Consider the following 17,119-nt stretch of genomic DNA (forward strand, 5'->3'; position numbering starts at 1 on the left):
GTATGAGTACACATAATCTAGTATAGAACAGGGCTGAGTATGAGAACACATAATCTAGTATAGAACAGGGCTGAGTATGAGAACACATAATCTAGTATAGAACAGGGCTGAGTATGAGTACACATAATCTATTATAGAACAGGGCTGACCATGAGTACACATATATCTATTATAGAACAGGGCTGAGTATGAGTACACATATCTATTATAGAACAGGGCTGAGTATGAGTACACATAATCTATTATAGAACAGGGCTGACCATGAGTACACATATATCTATTATAGAACAGGGCTGAGTATGAGTACACATAATCTATTATAGAACAGGGCTGAGTATGAGTACACATAATCTATTATAGAACAGGGCTGAGTATGAGTACACATATCTATTATAGAACAGGGCTGAGTATGAGTACACATAATCTATTATAGAACAGGGCTGACCATGAGTACACATATATCTATTATAGAACAGGGCTGAGTATGAGTACACATAATCTATTATAGAACATGGCTGAGTATGAGTACACATAATCTATTATAGAACAGGGCTGAGAATGAGTACACATATTCTATTATATTGCATTAGTAGGCCTGCATGCATCTCTTACTGCTTGAATTTTCTCATCACTGGCACTTACCCCATTGCTTGAGAGATCATGACCCATGAATGTAAGTTTATCAACACCAAATTGGCATTTGTACTTATTCAATGTTAAATCTGCTATACAGTCCAGTACTTTAACTAATCTGGTATTGTGTTGTTCCTCGTCTTTCCCATGAACAATTATATCGTCAGAGATGTTGTGGGCTCCCTCACATCCTGCGATGACTTGCTGTATGATGTGTTGGTACGTTTCAGGAGCAGAGCTAATCCCGAACATAAGCCTCTTGTACTGGAATAGTCCAGCATGTGTGACGAATGTTGTAATTTCCCGAGAACTCTCCTCTAACTCGATCTGGTGAAAACCCCATTTTAGGTCCAGCTTGGTAAATAGGGAACTACCGTTCATTTCGTAGAGAACTTCTTCAACCGTAGGGATCGGGTGCCTTCCCGGATGATCGCGTCATTGGCTAGTCTCATGTCCACACACAATCGAATATCGCCCCCAGATTTAGGAACTATAACTACCGGGCTTACCCAGGGTGTAGGGCCTTGAACTTCTTCGATGATATCTTGTTCCATTAGTTCTTTCAACTTGTCCTTAACTTTTGGGCGGAGGCTGAATGGAATTCTGCGTACGCTTTGTGCTACCGGTTTCACAGACAGATTAATGTGGATTTTCGCTTGGTATCCTTTTAGTTTGCCGAATCCTTCAAAACATTGCGGGTATTGTGCAGGGATATCCTGTGCACTCTTTATTTGGTTAACGTCAAGCCAATTTTAAGCACATTCAGCTCGATTGCACTCTCTTTCCCTAATAGAGGGCATCCTTCTCCATCGATAACGTAGAATGTTGCCTCGGTTTTAGACTCGCGGATCTTTGCTGTTGTTGCAAATTTTCCTAGCACTTTTAACGGTTTTCCGCCTCCGTATGGATACAAAGTCTTATCTATTTTTGCCGACTCGCAGGTTATCCGTTGTTGCTTTAATTTGTCCCATGTCTTTTTGTCGATAATGTTGCATGATGCGCCTGAATCAGTCAGCATCTCCACATTGACTCCCCCTACTTTTACATCTACTGTTACACCTGACCTACGGGAACTGGTCACTGCGAAGGCAAAGTCATTTGCCAAGTCAACTAGATTTACGTCATCATCATCTTTTCTGTTCCGGTTTTGTCTTCCCCCCCTTGTGCTTCCCCTTTTGATATCGTTCTGGTTTAGTTTTGCACATCTTCGCGAAATGTCCAATTAAATGACACTTTGTGCATACTTCATCTTTTGCGGGACAGTTTAAATCGCGTGAGAAATGTCCTTCTCTACCGCAGCGATAACAACCATTATCTTTATTATAGGTTTTTCCCTTTTTATTTTTTATTCCAGTGTGCCCCTTTAAGGCTTGGCCTCACCTGATTTGACCTTTGGCCAAAGCGATTAGCTGATTCTGACTTTTCAGTGTTCAAGTTTGACCCATGGTTATTTTCTAACTCCATTGCTTTCATCTGTGCGTCAACGGTTTCCATTGCTCGAGAAATTTCTTGTAAATCATTTAATTTTAGCCCTGTCCATTTTGTCAACAATTTACGCCGTAGGGCTTAGCAACATTTGGGCTTAGCAACATAGGGCTTAGCAACATTTGTCAATCACTTGATCACGAATGTGCTCCTTTGATTCTTGGCCAAACTCGCAATATACCGCTTGTCGCGTTAATCGCGCTATGAATTGGTCAACGGTTTCAGATTCCTCCTGTTTCATTTGGCGGAATATGTGCCGCTCATAAGGCACGTTGACTTTAGGTGTGAAATAGTCATCTAATGTTTTCATAGTAAGCTCGTACTTACTCTGCGTTGTCGTCGTATCTGTACTATTAGTACTAGGTTGTAGTGTTGGCAACGTTTCAAACAGATCCTGTACATCCATGCCCGCCATGTGTAGTAGTAATGCAGTTATCTGTTCGTCATCGGTTATCCCCCTACTTGTTACGTAAAATGTGAATGCCCTTTTCCAACGTTTCCATCGAGGAGACATACTTGCAAAGTCGCCCGTCATATTAAACGGTGCTACCGTATCCACGTCCAGTGCTACTGCCATGATGATAGGTGATGTTTTTACTTTACCTCGTCGCCATATGTAACATTTGATGTTTACGTATATGTCTTATTTACGCAGATATAAACAAAGTCAGAACTTTTTGGAGGTCGCCATGTTTATTGCTGATCAGAAAGAGGTCGCTCTTTACTTTTACAAGAATTACAATGTGATCGCAATATCAATACATTACAGTCATCAAGATGATTGTGGTTTTAATTATTTATATCAAACAGTGTGTAATTAATGACATTCTGTTTACCATTCTGTTAAGAAGTTGTGCCCATGATCAGCTGCTTTAAGTGTATATAATCTACATAGGAATACAAAATTATGCTGGAAATTCCTTAACATTGCATAATGACGTCATACTCAGTAACATGATATACAAAAATAATGTTCAATCAACCAGCTAAACATTTGCCCTAGACATGAACCATATGAGCTTTCTGGTTCTCAACTCCTTTGCAATTTCTTTCTCACAGAATCCTTCTTTGCCATCTCATCAAGCAATTAGAGGAGTAGAAGAAGGGAACCCAGCAAGAGCTCAAGCAACGACAACAGATAGTGAAGAAGTATCAAAAGCAACTTTGCTGGTATTATTAGTGAGTGAGAACTTCAAAGTATGATTCATGACTTTGGACCAATATCTCTCTAAATCTGTGATTTCTGACTTATGCAGACTGGTTGCTAAATTGAAAGAGTTGTAACAGCTAAATTGCTTTCTTTCACTACGTGATTTGAGGCAGATATTTAGACATTACTGAAAGGTTTTTTGCTAAATTTGGTTTGCGTGCTATTCCCAATTTAACATTAGAAACATCTCACACATTATCAAAAAGTATACATAAATAATTGCCCTATATGCTTCCTATTGTTTTAAAGCAGCATTTTGCGTTCTTTTCTATGATTTTTCTCAGCCTCACTGACTCCACTATGCCATAACGACATACATAACTAGCTTATCTATTTAAATCATACTTCACATGGTGGCATAAAAGTCGAAAAATTTGCAACTTTCAACTTCGTTTTTCTCCAAGATATTTACCGTTAGAACTCAATAAACCTCGCCCATAATATGAATATTTAAACACTACGAACGTCATTGACCAATTCAACACCATGCTTGATTTGTGTACAGTCTATATTGCAGTTGTACCAGGGAGTTCCATTACATCTCCCTGGTTGTACCAACGCAAAGTCTTGAATCTATTTTTAGCAACGGCTCATAACTAAACCTGCATCTCTGATTGGTTGAATTCAAACTAGTGGGTTTGGCGGAACTGTATGCGATTGATTTTAACTATGGAAATTGTCGAGGACACTCTTCTCATTATCTGCAAATATCCTTTATTACTTGCCAATTAACGTTGTTGGCAGGGAAAAAAATGGCTAATATCTTAGTTTTCTGTTTTGTGATTGATATATGTAAAAACATCGATGGACATGTCAAAAAAAGTAGAAAACGGCGACCAAATGCAAAATGCTGCTTTAAGAAGTAATATCATTCATATTAATTAGTAGGTGAGGCATATTCTAAAAATATTTACATGGCCACGTACAGGTTTGCCATCTTTCATATTCGGCATTTATGTATCGTTAGTAAGTGTTTATGTGTTTGTGTCTAATATTAAATTGTTCGAATGAAATCAATTATGCAAATAGACGGGCTTTTATGTTACCTTACTTAACCGATAATCTAACTCTAAACAAATATAAACTGCATGCACATTGGTAGTATTGAGATTCTTCAAGACTGTCTGCAATCGTACAGATTCCTGTGTCAACTCTTCTTCTGAGTTTTCCACGCTTTGTCAAGTAAACACCTGCATGACAAATGTGCGGCAACTCTGTCTATTCTGTGTCTATTTGTGTCAAAGTCACACTTTTCACACAAAATGCTGCTGTGTCCATGGAGAATGATAGCTTTAGTCAAGCATATTAATGAATGGGTGGGGCAGAATAAAACCATTACATTGGCCTCTTCAACTGTCAACTAAACAACCCACATTTATTAAAAGTATATGATATGAGCATTTGCCTCATTAGTGTTCTAGTTTTTGACTGTCTACTGAAGTTCTTGTATGGATTAGCTCAATTACAATTGGCATCGTAAAATAGCATCAGCACTATGAAACATTTTGTTTTTTGGTTATTTCAAGGAATTTTCAGGAAATTTGTTCAAAGAATGGCGAGATGTTGGAAGAAATCTGAAGCTTGATGAGACAGAGCTTGAAACCATAGAGGCGGATAACAGAAGAAAGGGACAAAAAGAAGTGGCGTACCACATGTTGCTACTATGGAAACGGAAACATGGGATGAAAGCAACAAACAAAACACTGAGAGACGCTCTAATAGCAGCTAATCGAAAGGACCTGTCCGATTTTCTTCTCAATAATAGGGAACAATGTGGAACGACTTCAGGTAAGCCAAAGACAACAAAACATGAGATCAGTTAGAGAGATTATGTATTTCTTGGTTTGTATTTACACTATACAAATGCAGATTTCATAGCCAAATACAATTTGAAAAGGATATTAGTGTAGTAAGAACAATTAACATTACTTATGAAAAACCAACTTATTCTGCAAAAAAAAAACTTATGTAAGTCTAGAAACAATTTGGAAGTATAAGTATAATCTGCAGATTTTCAGTTAGCAAGCAGCTGTAAAGAACATTCAAGCTTTCAAGGAGTCTTATGTTTACTTCTTATAACGTGATGTTAGAACTGCATAAATCATGCAAAATACATATGCAGGTTATTCCCTTGAAAGGAGCATTTCTATGATACAGCCTACAACTTGTGTTATGTCATGCATACCTTTAATTCTCTGACTATGTTATAATATGTAGATATTTTTGAAATAGAATTAAGACCAATTTAGTTCTCCTTATGCATGACTTCTATCAACAATGCATTGAAAGAGGTCTGAGATTATTATGTTAATTGCAAAAGCAATCAGGTAAACATTTATATGCAAATGAGATATTCGGCAGTATTCTGAGATATTCATTTGGTCTCACTATTTGTATAGTGGTGTGTCCATCTTTGAAGGGTGTCTCACGAACTACTACCTATAAATAGTAACTATCTACAAGGACATTCCTACAGTAGAAAGGAAACCTATCAAGAATTTGCTGTAAATGTTGGTCAGCTTATAATTTGCAAACTGTTTCTTGTGGTACAACGATTTCAGGAGCTCACACAAACTATCGGCAACAGTAAATTGAAATTCATGGTTCGCAAGTCTTCCACGGACGACAAGCAAACGTACATCAAAATATCTTATTAAGATCACAATTTTCTTTGACTCCAACAAGGGATTGTTAACATAGAGATAGACAATTGACAGATTTATTAGTTAGGGGTTAATCAACGGTCTAGCGTGCGTTACTCACTGGATTAATGCACGATCAGGGGATAATGCAAGCGATGCATGAGGGCGGAGCCCGAGTGCATCCAGCGATAGCATTAACACCCGGAGTGCATTAATCCTGTGAGTAACGCACGCTAGACCGTTGATTAACCCCGTTCATTCATACACTACCATTTGTGTGGGGGAAAAATCATAAAACAAAACATTTTTGGTTACATATAACCATAGATTTATTAAAGTGATGCCCCGTAATTTTACCGTGCGTTACTCACAGGATTAACCACGGTCAGCTGACCTGAATGGACCAATAGGATTTAGGAATCTTTACTAAGTATGAATGAACTATAAACTAAGCATTAATTGAGTTGAGGTAAATCCTAATCTGCCAGTTGTTTACAGAACATATTTCTGTTTTTACATTTATTACCGAAAGATTTGTATCCGGAAAAGGCTCTTGGCGTACATTCAGTGGTTTCTGAGGAAGGTAGAATTCTAGAGATACCAGGGACTGGTGTTAAACTTGATATTCCTCCTGGTGCTATTGGCGGGAAATGCTTGATCGAGATGAAAATCATTTCAAACTATATCCAAGAAGAGTCTAAATCATCATTTACCAGTAACACAACAGTGGTAGTGGAACTGCTTCCAGATAACTTAAGGTTGCATCATCGTGCAAAGCTCACCCTGCCTCACTGTCTCAAGTTGAAGAACCCTGTTGAATGCAAAGCTATGGTATTCAGCAGCCACCATGATCAAGGTACATCTTATCTTATGTTAGGGTAACTTAAAATGAAAAAAGCAACAAACCACATGAGAAATTTGTGTCGGTTACTGGTATGTAGCAATTGCCACCAAGGTGTGTTTGGTGCTCACCTGTCATGGATTGAAAATATTTGTCTTTGTTACTATTCAAAGTATTATTAATATACAACAGTCTTCATAGCATGTATTCTTTGGTACATAGATAGGTGATCACAGCAAAATTACTTGCTGTAAGGTCACTTTTTAACCATTGTGTACGCAAGGAACTGTCGATAGGGTCAAGAAAACTTGGGCAGGACTCGTTTCTGGCTTATGTAGCGCCCCCTTCTTCTACGTTGGATGGGTGGATTTTACTTGTTAAAACATGAAGTATTGTGGCACACCTAAATTAATCTCATACTGAATGTCTTAAACTTGAACACTGTATCAATGCTGACTCCTTTCAGAACTAATCAGGCTACAATTATCACACCGTAAACGTTAATACCTACCGGCATTGCAACCAATGCAGGATTCTGCCTCCAGAACGCAATGTTTTGCCAATTTTTTTAGAATTAAACAAAAACAAGCACACACACTCACAACTAGGCCTATGCGAAACATACAAAGAATACATTTTTTAATGAACAGCTTTCTTTTCATTTCTCAAAAATCCACAATTTGTTCTCTAAAGAGCCAAAATTTCTTCCAATGCTACAGATGATTGAATTTGTTTGTAAAATAAATAAATCATAACAATACACCGCAGTAAAGGGTTAAAAACATTTCCATTACAGAGATTGTCATGCTCAACATAGTCAAGGATGCTTTTTCAATATCCTGTGATTGATTGGCTAGTAGTCACTTACCCATTGTCTGCAGACATTCTTGCATATGTAGTGCTCAATGAACACATTGTCTGCAACTACTTGGAACATTACTCTTCATTGTGTAGAGAGATAGCGAAGTCTGCGGTGTAGGCTATCATATGTGTACACCCAAATTTCACAAAGTTAGGCCTTGTTGTCACATACAGTACTACGTTTCGACAACAAGCGCTCATGGTACGAAGATGCACTTGTTTCAGAGACTATCGCGGTAATATTTTAATCATTGTTTTGATCAGAAATGGTATGAATTGAGAAAAAAGGAAAAAAGGATTTGTTTGTTCTCTCGGCATTGAGAGTTGCTAATATAAAATGTGCTTTCATACCACAGTAGCTTGTTTGTTGTTTTCGCGGTCCCTTTGACCACATGCTTCAGTCAATTTTTTTGGGGCGCAATCTTCGTGTGTAAGCTAGTGTACTTCGTGCATTGTCAAAAGTAGCCATTGAAGTTTGATTATTTTTAATCGACTTTGCGTAAAATGTTTGTGGAGCTGGTTGTTTTCTAATACTGCAAAGTGCTCAAGATAAGTGTACCGTCAGGTTTTGAGGATTTGCCATGTGTAATTGAAACTATGTACAGTAGTTTGAACAGGCCTATATATGCAGTAGTACAGAACTGTGTGGAATTAAGAGAGAGGTGCACACTGTTGATACAGGGACTTTTGATTGTTGGGATCGTTACAAGGTCAAAACAAGGAGGCATACACTACGGAGTTGGCGAGTAGGGAAGTACAAAGGCGAATGAAAGAGTGGCTGAGCATTGAAAATTGTTTCAAATGGCAGAGTGGGGCCCCCTGTATAAACATCAAAGCTTGTACATTTGGCCAACTGCCAAGTGTATTGCGTAGAACATTCACACAGTATAGGCAGTGATACAATAGCATATTTATAACTACACTGGTAAAGTAGGTCATATAATTAACAATTGGTGTTTGATCGAAAGGCAAGCTCTTTTTACAGGACGCAAACTTTTTGGAGGACTTGAGTTCCTGAGACGTAGGCTTTTTCTGTAGTAACATTACTGACCTTCATAGCAAATAAGAATATTGCAGTGATTTCAATCTTACTAGTTGGCAGTGTTAAGACTTCGTTAGGATAACGTTACAGTGTGTTATATGCATAGAACTTGAATTAGGGAGAATGACGTCATGCGACATATACTGAAGCCACCCATCCTACTGGTGGCGCTTTGCTTGTACAGTACCGGCTCGTAATGCAAACACTACGTCTTTGACATAACCAACGTGATAAATTTAACATAAATCAGTCGAAACTGTGATATCGTGTGCCATATCGTCAAAAATGTGGCAGTGGACTCAATTTCACAGGTAATTCATAGGAAGCTATAGTAGAAGCAATTACATAGGAATCAACTTACTATGGGGGTCGTCTGCTTAGCTGCTGTATTGTTATTAACTGGACCCTGGATACGGTTTAGCCTAGGCCCTAGATCGGCTACGGCTATCCTTTCCGATGCGAAATGACTAAAACCTAATGAAAATATTATCACCACCTCATTTTACTTAAAACTGTATCCCTTAAGATATACCCACATGCAAGAATAACATGAGATGACGGTTATGATGTCCTGGGTTATCACTAACAATTCAATTAGGAAAATAGACATATTCCCAACACCGTAAATTTGGCAAAAGGGCATAAGCAGTATAGACATAGCCAGTAATAATAGTAATCTGAGTTTTGAGGTAGGCTAGAACCTAATCAGCCTAGCCAGGTATGTTATGGTATCTTCTTATAAACCATTTGCCTACATTTACTCAGCTATGATTTTAAGACCTAATTATATTCACTTACCATGATCGGACAAAGCCTTGAGGCAAAACGACACAGCCAAGCCAATACTCTTGCTAGCATCTCATTCAGGGGGTTTGAAGGAGAAAGGGTTGCTTTTTATGGCATTTTCCAGGGGTAAGTATGACACTATATGAGTGGAGCACTCAAATAATACAAGCGAAATGTTTTGCCAGTTACCTCTCAGATAACGGAAATTACACTTTGCAGACATTAAAAGTTGCACAACTACACTCCACGTATACTCTAGTCATTAGAGACGGGGAATGTTTTTTTCAAAGTTGTTACTTAAGTCAAGAGTGTAGTTCTTACCACTCTGGTTGCCATAACATGTCTCAGTTGTGCAAAGTACTCCTACTCTTTCGAAAAAGCGGGTAAAATCAAATTCAGTTTCAAAGTCGAATGCACAATGTTTGTATAAAGGCGTACAAATGATCTGGCTTTTTGTTGTACAATGCAAAGCGCCCTTCACTATCTCAAGGCTTCACGGCCTAAACACCCGGCGAAGCACTGTGATAGCATTCCTCCTAGTTCAATTTATATGGTGATATGGCATCTTGAAAAGAAACAGAAGAAAATTATAGTACCAACTTTCTGATGCAGCAATTGTTTCACTTTGGTAGGGACTCAGCCAAAGTGGAGACCAAAACAAAATGCTTTGTATCAACTGAATGAAACAAACTGCGTAATCTGGGTTGAAAGCTTTTCATGGGAGACATGTCAGATTGATGATAGAGATGTTGAATTTAAGAAGATCCAGGTCTATGCTGCTTGTAGCCAGGATCCACCTACCAAGTGTATACATATGGAACTTGGATACTATATTGACTTGCCAGGTAAAAAAGAGGTGAGTTACATGTAATAATTGTCTTCATCAAGATAAACTTTGAGCTCATCATTTTATTAGCTAAGAATGTAAGGTGTAGGGATAGTAAGGACATCGATGTTCTTTAAAAGAACATGGTGATGGTGATCTCACTTTTCTTGCTCAGTGGTTTTGTTGTAGTCTTCAACTATGTGATTTCATAAATGGTTTGACCAGATGCTACCAGCAATAGAAAGAATTATAAAAGAATTGTAAAAGTCAGGATTCAAACTGCTTGAAGATAGCAAAATTTCCATAACTTTGTTTATGCGATGAAGATTACTGTATTAATTTTGCTAAAGGAGTGCAATAATCCACGAATGTGTCACAAAATAAACAATTAATGTTTCCTTTTCCACTGTGGAAAGGTTTCTAAAGCTTTGTAGAGTCAACATGAAATTGAAAAAGTGGTTACAACTTGACTTACGACTTGCAAAGTGAGGGAGCATGCGGAGTTGAAGTTACTAAGCACACGTTGCACAAGTATCAGTAATGATTGCATTTAAGTGTAATGAGAGCGCTGAGAATTTGATAAGTAACTGTCGTCTGCAATAAACACGCAGATATTTTTAGTAAATGGCCATGCTAGTATTTCGAAATTAAGGGGCATTGTCATATTTTCTATTTGTCTATGATTATTGATTGAATTGCACGTTTGATAAATACATCTGAGAGGTTGGCATGCTAATGTGATAGAGATTGTTAAAATATTCCTAATTCTTAAATGTTACATTTTTCCCAAAGGTCTTGGAACTATTCCCTGTTCCAAGTAAAACTCATCCTTGACTAGCAATGATACACAAACAATGATAAACATGTATCCAGCTCATTGTGTAGGAATGTAATGACAAAGAAATAGATCCATAAACACCATATCTAGACATTCAGTTTGTAATATCTTTTCACATGCATATCCTGCTTTTCTTTATGAGTTGTTCAGTACTTTGTTTGATTTTTCCTTCAAGATAATTGAGAAGAATGATATGAAAATCTTGCAAGAAAAACCATTTCCCTTTTTGAAAGAGGGACAATTACCTTTGAAGATATTACTTGAAAAGATACGGCCAGAGTCTTGGAAATGCATTGAAGACACAAACCAAAAGGTAATTAGGTTCTTGTCGGACATTATAAGAATCCAATGTAGTGGTAGCATGAGTTGACTACCATAAGCTTGTTCATATGTATTAATAAATATGAAGAGATCGTTAGAACATTTGCAAAAAAGATGTTTTAGCACCTTAACTAGTGCTTTCTTAAGCGTATTTTCGTTCGGTGATAGTGTACGAGTGGAAATTTCAGTCATTCATCCAGCACATGTATATACATTTATAAATTCATCCGTCACGTTCGCATGCTTGTTAGCACTTCGTTTTCACGTTATTTGTCCTACTTTGATTCAGTAATTGTTTAATATTAAGACCTATGTAACTACACCCTCGAATAGAATGTAGGAGAGCCCCGTTGAACTTGCTGATATAGGAACATGTATGTTAATAATGGTAGTATCGGTCACTTGTTAACCTGTATTTAAATGTTCTTACACAAATCAAAATATAAAATTGGTTGTCATTTAATGTATATTGAGGTTATGGGTTATATGTAAACATCTTTACATTGCAATAATTCCGCAACGTTAAGTTAGATTGTAACCAAACTTGGCATACAGTTGTTGGTTAATAACTGGTACATGTAGACCTATTTTTGGGGGGACAATCTGGACCCAAACATATTCCTGCCCCATTTATGGGATGAGTCGGCCCAAATTTTGTTTCCACTGCAAATGCATATGTGAAAAATTCTTTGGGCCAGATTTTGTGGCCCAATATTTTTTGGTCCACCATGTTTACATTGCATTCACTTTTCAACCGCAAGACTGATTGTAGCCAAACTTGGTATACACTAGTTGGTTAATAGTGGGTATTTGTAGGTCCAAATCTTTTGGAGCTATCTGGGCCCAAAGAATTTCGTGCCCATACACTTGGTAGAAAAATATCAATTTTCCTTTGTCGCAGGAAATTTCATTTAGGAAAATAGCGATGAGTATAGAAAATTCGTGCCCGTTTGACTTTGATCAAGTTGGAGAAGAAGATTGTACGTTTCACTTCAAAGCTTCTCAGGAGGAAACAATTGAATTGCGAGTCCCATACAAGGTTTGTAAATAGTTACGTAACCTACATTTGTCCTGATCCATTTCAGCATGCTGCTCATTTACCATTGGTATAACTTACGTAAATCTTGTCACCTTGAGGATAATTTGCATTAAACTTTTATGTCATTCTTGTGCAATTTAACCAACACATCAATGTTTTCATGCAATGAAAGTTTGCACTTTTGATAACATAGAGCTGTTTTAGGCTGCATTTGGCCAAAATAAATAAATGTCTCATTTTATAAATACATTAATGAAAATAATATTACTCACGTCATACCACAACTACACTTGAGTCTAACACTAAGTTACAGTAGAGCCGTCAGCCTAGACTTTAGCCCACTGTTAGTAAATTTCAAGAGATGTGATGATCATTCCTAATCTATCCTTTTCGGCCGTGGCAGTTAACCTTTTATATTTTCAGTATGCTTCTATGTTTAAATGTAATGACCGTCCTTTAATCTTTACATACATTCTAGCTTTTGTCCCCGGATGTTTAATTGTGGGCTAACATTGAAATAAAATGTTGCAAATATGCTCTGTGTGTTAAAGTAGTCTGAACTGTTTCTCCAACTGCTAGATTGTGGGGGCATCTGTTTTTATCAGTGGTGCCATTTTAATAGGTTTGCAGAGGTATGACCCTTATAAATTAGCTTTTTAATAGTTACTATTAATCCTAAGCGGACCAGACATTTTACATAAGTGAATTTAGTAAAGTGCTTTTCATCCTATATGCCAATATCTTGTAAATATATCCCATACAATTGTGTGTGACTCAATACAACACACTTGATTGCAGTAAGTGTTGGGAGCATCCCACTCAGGCAGTTCTGTACAGTTAGTGAATGTCCAACCCTCGAAGAACAGACACAAAGAATCTACACCTGCAGACACAGATACCTCTATGATGGTAACATTCAGTCTATTTATTATTTGAAAGTATATTTCATAAAAATAATGGTTGGTATGAGATGCCTTAAAAACAACATAAGGTATCACACTGTTTATAAAATTGACCATTAAATTTGGTCATACACTTTCTTCGAAAATTTAAAGTAATGTTATCATAAACAAACTTAACTCATATCTCATTGCAGAGACTGGCAGCACCCCACTCAGACAGTCTTTCATTATCACTGACAAGGGATGTCCAACTTTCACAGCAGACAAGATGTAATGAATCTTCAAAAGTAACAGATACCGCTTTGAGGGTAAAGTTGGAGCAGTAACAATCTTTCTTCTATTGCAACTAGTTTGTAACATGCATACATGATTGTGTATCAGGGCAATCAGTTTGTGTGTTTTTTTTTTCTCATAAAATACTGAAAATACATTATACTCTGTTACAGGATTTGTCATTACAACGGGGCTCTAAATGGAGACATGATAAATCTTTGAAGTTATTCTCAGTAGGCATAGAATCCTTATAATTTGTTACAGATTTTGTCAGAAAAAAATCCAACAAATGGGAAAGATGTAGGTTGCAATCTTGGAATAGATGAGTCAAAGTTTAACAATCTTGTTAGAGATTTTACCAACGAGGGACACAAGGAAATTGTTTATAAGATGTTGTTGAGAAGGCAGTATTTTCATGATTGGTATTGAATATGTAATTTGCCTGTAAGAAGGAAGCAAGGTTCATTCGATGAAGGCGGTAGGCTATCAGTTAACAAATATGTTAAATTAGCAATAAATTAATGAATGCAAATATGAAAGAGAGACTCTGTGTTGAAATTAACATAAATTTACAGTCGTGCCATAGTTTTTATATTGTCATTAAGATGTGGTTTAATATAATCTTGATGGTGAAATAAAAGAAACCAGCAGAAACAATATTTATTTTTAACTTAGCAATGAGAGGAATGGTATGAAAAGCATGTATAATGTAATGGTAACTTTGCATTCAGAGTGAGAACTGAGCGGAACCTAAAAATTGAAACAATTAGATGAAGTTTTGTAATTTTCAAAGATGGAATATAAAGGTCATAAAGGTCTTACACAGTTATGATGATCAGATAAAGACATAAAAATATATGAAAATGTTGAGTTTTATACTGTAAACTGTGTCCTATTTGTTCCTTGCTAGTGACCAGATTGAACCTGTGTGATGGAATTGGGTCTTTGTTATGCTGTCATACGATATATTCTCCTAATTGCTGAACACGTCATCTTTTTTCCTGTGACTAGTCAGACTCTACTCACATTTTTGTGGACTTGTTGATGTGACTGACAACAAATGGACAAAGACTTGATATGACTTGACTTGCTTGTACAATGACTTGTGACTTGACTTGATTTAATGGATTTTTTTTTAATGGAAATTAGTAGAGTAGACACTACGAATTTGTTATAAAAATTAGGAGGAAATACTCTGCCCAATTGAAACAAATAATCAGTGTATTTTGTTCTTACACGTACATTGCGCTTATGAAGGAAGTCACATGTTGTGTATTGCAGAAGTGGATAAAAATTGAGCATATTAAACTGTTTTCTTGGCATATCCTAACTTGCTGGATTCTGGTGTAGACTATAACTTTAGTATGGTATTTTTTCTTCTTCAGAAAACTTGGCATTAACACCAGCATTTCATCTAGGAAACCTTGACTACACCATGTTATGTTGAGAATGAATATTTCGCAGCTGATGATATTGCATCATTAATATTGTAAAATTACAATGGTCCATATGTCTTAAGCAGGACATGTTTTTGGTTCGTTGCTTTAGCAAAAGGAACCTATGTAGTCAGGTTGGCGTGTGTGTGCCTGTGTGTGCATCTGTGACACTTGCTTGGGTACGCTCTATCTCAATAAGGGAATGTTGGATTGAGGCCAAACTTGGACTATAGATCCGCCACATGGAGAAGGTGTGCACTATTGTGTTTGGTTCCCACAAAGGTCAGTTATGGTCCAAAAACAATATTAAAACTGCAATAACTCCCAGTGCCAATGTGCGACAAGGTTGGTATTTTGGGACAAGTTGTGAACTGGTTAGGGGAACATTATGGAACTTAACATTTATGTGATCCAAGGTCACCAAAGGTCAATTAATGATATAAAACTAGTATTTTTGCGATAACTTGAGAACGAATTGTCCGTTAGGGTTGGGAGTTGCTTCAATTTTGTCCAATTGTCAACCCGCATCTGGGTGACCCTTGACCTCAATTTGACCTCTGGTGACCTTTAAGTGTTTTGGGGATTTTTAAAGTTTCGATGCTATTTTTAGATGGCAAAGGTACCTTCCGATCATAAATGTCAATATGGTGACCTTCGTGTGCGAAGTTATATGAGGTCAAAGTGTTTGGTCAGAGTTAGGATGGTTGTACAGATTTGTCGTGTTGTTTTTGGAATCAGGAGATCGAACTACATCTGAAACCAAGGTCAATTGGTCAAAGGTCACATCACATTAGAAAAAAAAATGTGCTTATTTTGGGAGGAAATGGGCGAAAAAGATAATGTTTAGTTTTGATGCTAGATTTGGATATCAAAGGTACCTTCCGATCAAAAATGTCAATGAGTTGACACCCGGGTGAGCTTTGTGTGTGAAGTTATACAAGGTCAAAGTTAATTTTCAGACATTTAATGCAATAACTCCCATTGTCAAGGTGTGACACGGTTGATATTTTGGGACAAGTTGCAAATGTTATAGGGGAATATTTTGAAACTTAATGGTCATGTGATCCGAGGTCACCAAAGGTCAAGTAATGTTAAAAAAACTAGTTTTTTGGGGGGAGAAAATGGGCAAAAAAAAATGTTTGGAATTTTATAGTTTTGATGCTATATTCACGTCTCAGCGATCAAAAATGTCAATGGGTTGACCCCATGTGACCTTTGTGTGTGAAGTTATATGAGGTCAAAGTTAATATTTAGACATTTAATGCAATTAACTCCCAATGCCAAGGTGTGACACGATTGATATTTTTGGAAAAGTTGTGAATGGGGTGGTGGTAAATTTTCAAACTTAACGGTCATGTGATCTGTTCCGATCAAATATCCGATCACAATTTGTGATCACAAAAGTGTTGGCTATAGTGTTGGTTACTTTATGGGTACATGTAGGACCACAATTACTTAGACTATTTGAGCCCAATCTTGCTATGATAATATTATGTGTATTGTCATATACCCCTACGCAAGGACCGACAGTGCCCTTGGGCTCTTGTTATGATTCATCTTCTGGTTTCTCAATTGAGCTATTTTATAAACTGTAGCATACATATCAATGGGAGGGGAACATATAAAATAAGAATGCTGACAAACTGTCAGACCACGAGGTGTTCGAAATCGCTCGTAAACAACATATATTCGCCCCTGGTAGGCCTATTGTGTCTGGTATTGGTACCCTTACATTTCCGCCTATGTTGACCATTTTTTACAACCTCTTCTCCCCAACATACCCAGCTATATTCAAGATAGCACCCACTTTCTTAACAGACTTAAGAAAGCCCCGCCCCTCATTGAAGGCCCCATTCTGGTAACCATGGATGTTTCTGCCCTGTACACCAATATCCCCCATAGCGAAGGTGTCCTGGCTTGTAATAAGATGATGGCGTCTAATGATGTCACCCAACATGATGAGATCTCGCAGCTCATTAAGTTT

The 17,119-nt window shown here is 37.2% G+C and overlaps 1 protein-coding gene across 9 annotated transcripts in view; it reads left to right on the forward strand.

Annotated features, from left to right (window-relative positions):
- The window catches only part of LOC139977726 (uncharacterized), a 204,413-nt gene that overhangs the window by 170,003 nt on the left and 17,291 nt on the right, over positions 1–17,119 (forward strand). For all 9 annotated transcript variants that reach the window (XM_071987248.1, XM_071987246.1, XM_071987253.1 and 6 more), the window contains 7 exons: positions 3,178–3,297; positions 4,855–5,116; positions 6,503–6,826; positions 10,133–10,356; positions 11,340–11,477; positions 12,387–12,524; positions 13,621–13,734. In XM_071987248.1, the coding sequence (XP_071843349.1) occupies positions 3,178–3,297; positions 4,855–5,116; positions 6,503–6,826; positions 10,133–10,356; positions 11,340–11,477; positions 12,387–12,524; positions 13,621–13,734 (1,320 nt within the window). The remainder of the gene's footprint in view (positions 1–3,177; positions 3,298–4,854; positions 5,117–6,502; positions 6,827–10,132; positions 10,357–11,339; positions 11,478–12,386; positions 12,525–13,620; positions 13,735–17,119) is intronic.

This window comes from Apostichopus japonicus, chromosome 12 (assembly GCF_037975245.1).
Source record: "Apostichopus japonicus isolate 1M-3 chromosome 12, ASM3797524v1, whole genome shotgun sequence".
In the NCBI taxonomy this organism is placed as follows: Eukaryota; Metazoa; Echinodermata; class Holothuroidea; order Aspidochirotida; family Stichopodidae; genus Apostichopus; species Apostichopus japonicus.